At 48.3% G+C, this 1,297-nt stretch overlaps 1 protein-coding gene across 1 annotated transcript; it reads right to left on the bottom strand.

The window, feature by feature from the left end:
• Positions 1-473: 473 nt before the first annotated feature.
• Pmar_PMAR015031 (hypothetical protein) lies at positions 474-743 on the bottom strand (the record flags this gene model as incomplete). The annotated part of the gene is made up of 1 exon (XM_002764384.1): positions 474-743. A coding segment is annotated over one exon (270 nt), but the record flags the coding sequence as incomplete, so codon positions are not given.
• Positions 744-1,297: the final 554 nt, after the last annotated feature.

Here is a 1,297-nt window from a genome sequence, read left to right on the forward strand (position 1 = left end):
GGGGATATGTCGTCATATTCCAGAACGTTTCCACCACCAAAAGAGGCAACATCCATCGCCTGATCAGCCAGACCGCCGAAAGTGAAAGCCGTTGCAGCTCCTGTTAGCTGTAGAGTCTGCGTAAATAACGAGCAAGCAGAGCCACAGTTACCATCAGTCACAAAAGCGACCTCCGTCCAATAATTCGGGTCATAACTCGACCCTTTGACGATTTCGGGTAGAGCATTCTCCAATACGTCATAGCAGAAACCGAAAGTACTTGTAGCGGAGTAGTTTGAAGGCTCGCCCCATGGAAGAACCCGATAATTTGCAAAGTGACTCAAAGGAGGGTCGAAAGGCGCGCGAGTTTTAGGGTTTATAAGCTCCCTGTTATCAAAGAGATACCAACCATATTGTGGAGCCAATTCCGAACCAACGATCGTTGATGAATTCAAAAAGCGTCTCTCTTTCAGAAAGGACTTGAAGAGGCTCACTCTTCGAGCGACACGCTCCTGTGATAATATAGATTTTTCGATCTCCTTCAGACGCGGGACTTCAATTCGCTCGATGAAAGAATCACGCAGGGTAGCCGAAGCGGAGAGCGCCTGGTCGACATAATTGAGCAGGATGTAGAGCTGTTGGAACCTTTCGTGGATGAAGCCTGGATCTCCAACCAGTTGAGCGTTCTCGTTGAAGAAGTCGTCGATAGTTTGATTATAGTTGAGTCCGAAAGATGACACCCAGGAGATCCAATCATCGGTCATATGACGAACAATAGGAAAGCAAATCTCGTCGGCATTTGGTACAATATACCATTGCAATGCGAAGGTTGAAACGACGAAGCCACCACCATTGGTAGAGACATCGAATAGTATTCGAGTCACATTGTTCTCCCGAGCAAAGTCTTGAACTTCGGAAAAGTTTTCGTACAGAACGACCGGCAGTGAAAAAGTGCCACCACCGGGAACGAAGTCCGGTACGCTCACCACCACAGTGTCGTCCAGTAATGAATATTGGTAGCCGGTTCCAGAGATCCATCTCGCTTCCCCTTCCGAAGTTTTCGACGAGAAGAGAGCAGCATCACCATCATCATACACATTACGACTACTATCCGCTCGAGCCACAATGTCGTCCAAGCCAGCATAACCGTAGTCTCGATTCGACGACCCATCAGCAAAGTTCCAGAGAGTGTTGGCATCCTTCTGGTAAAACTCGGTCTCGAACGCCACCGTTTTTCCGAATAGTGGATTCCTATTAGTTAGAGCATTGTAGAAGCGCGCGGTGATGGCGTCATCTCCCACGTACTTGGTATAGTCGC

The sequence above is a fragment of the Perkinsus marinus genome, assembly GCF_000006405.1.
Source record: "Perkinsus marinus ATCC 50983 genomic scaffold scf_1104296977758, whole genome shotgun sequence".
Classification (NCBI taxonomy): domain Eukaryota; phylum Perkinsozoa; order Perkinsida; family Perkinsidae; genus Perkinsus; species Perkinsus marinus.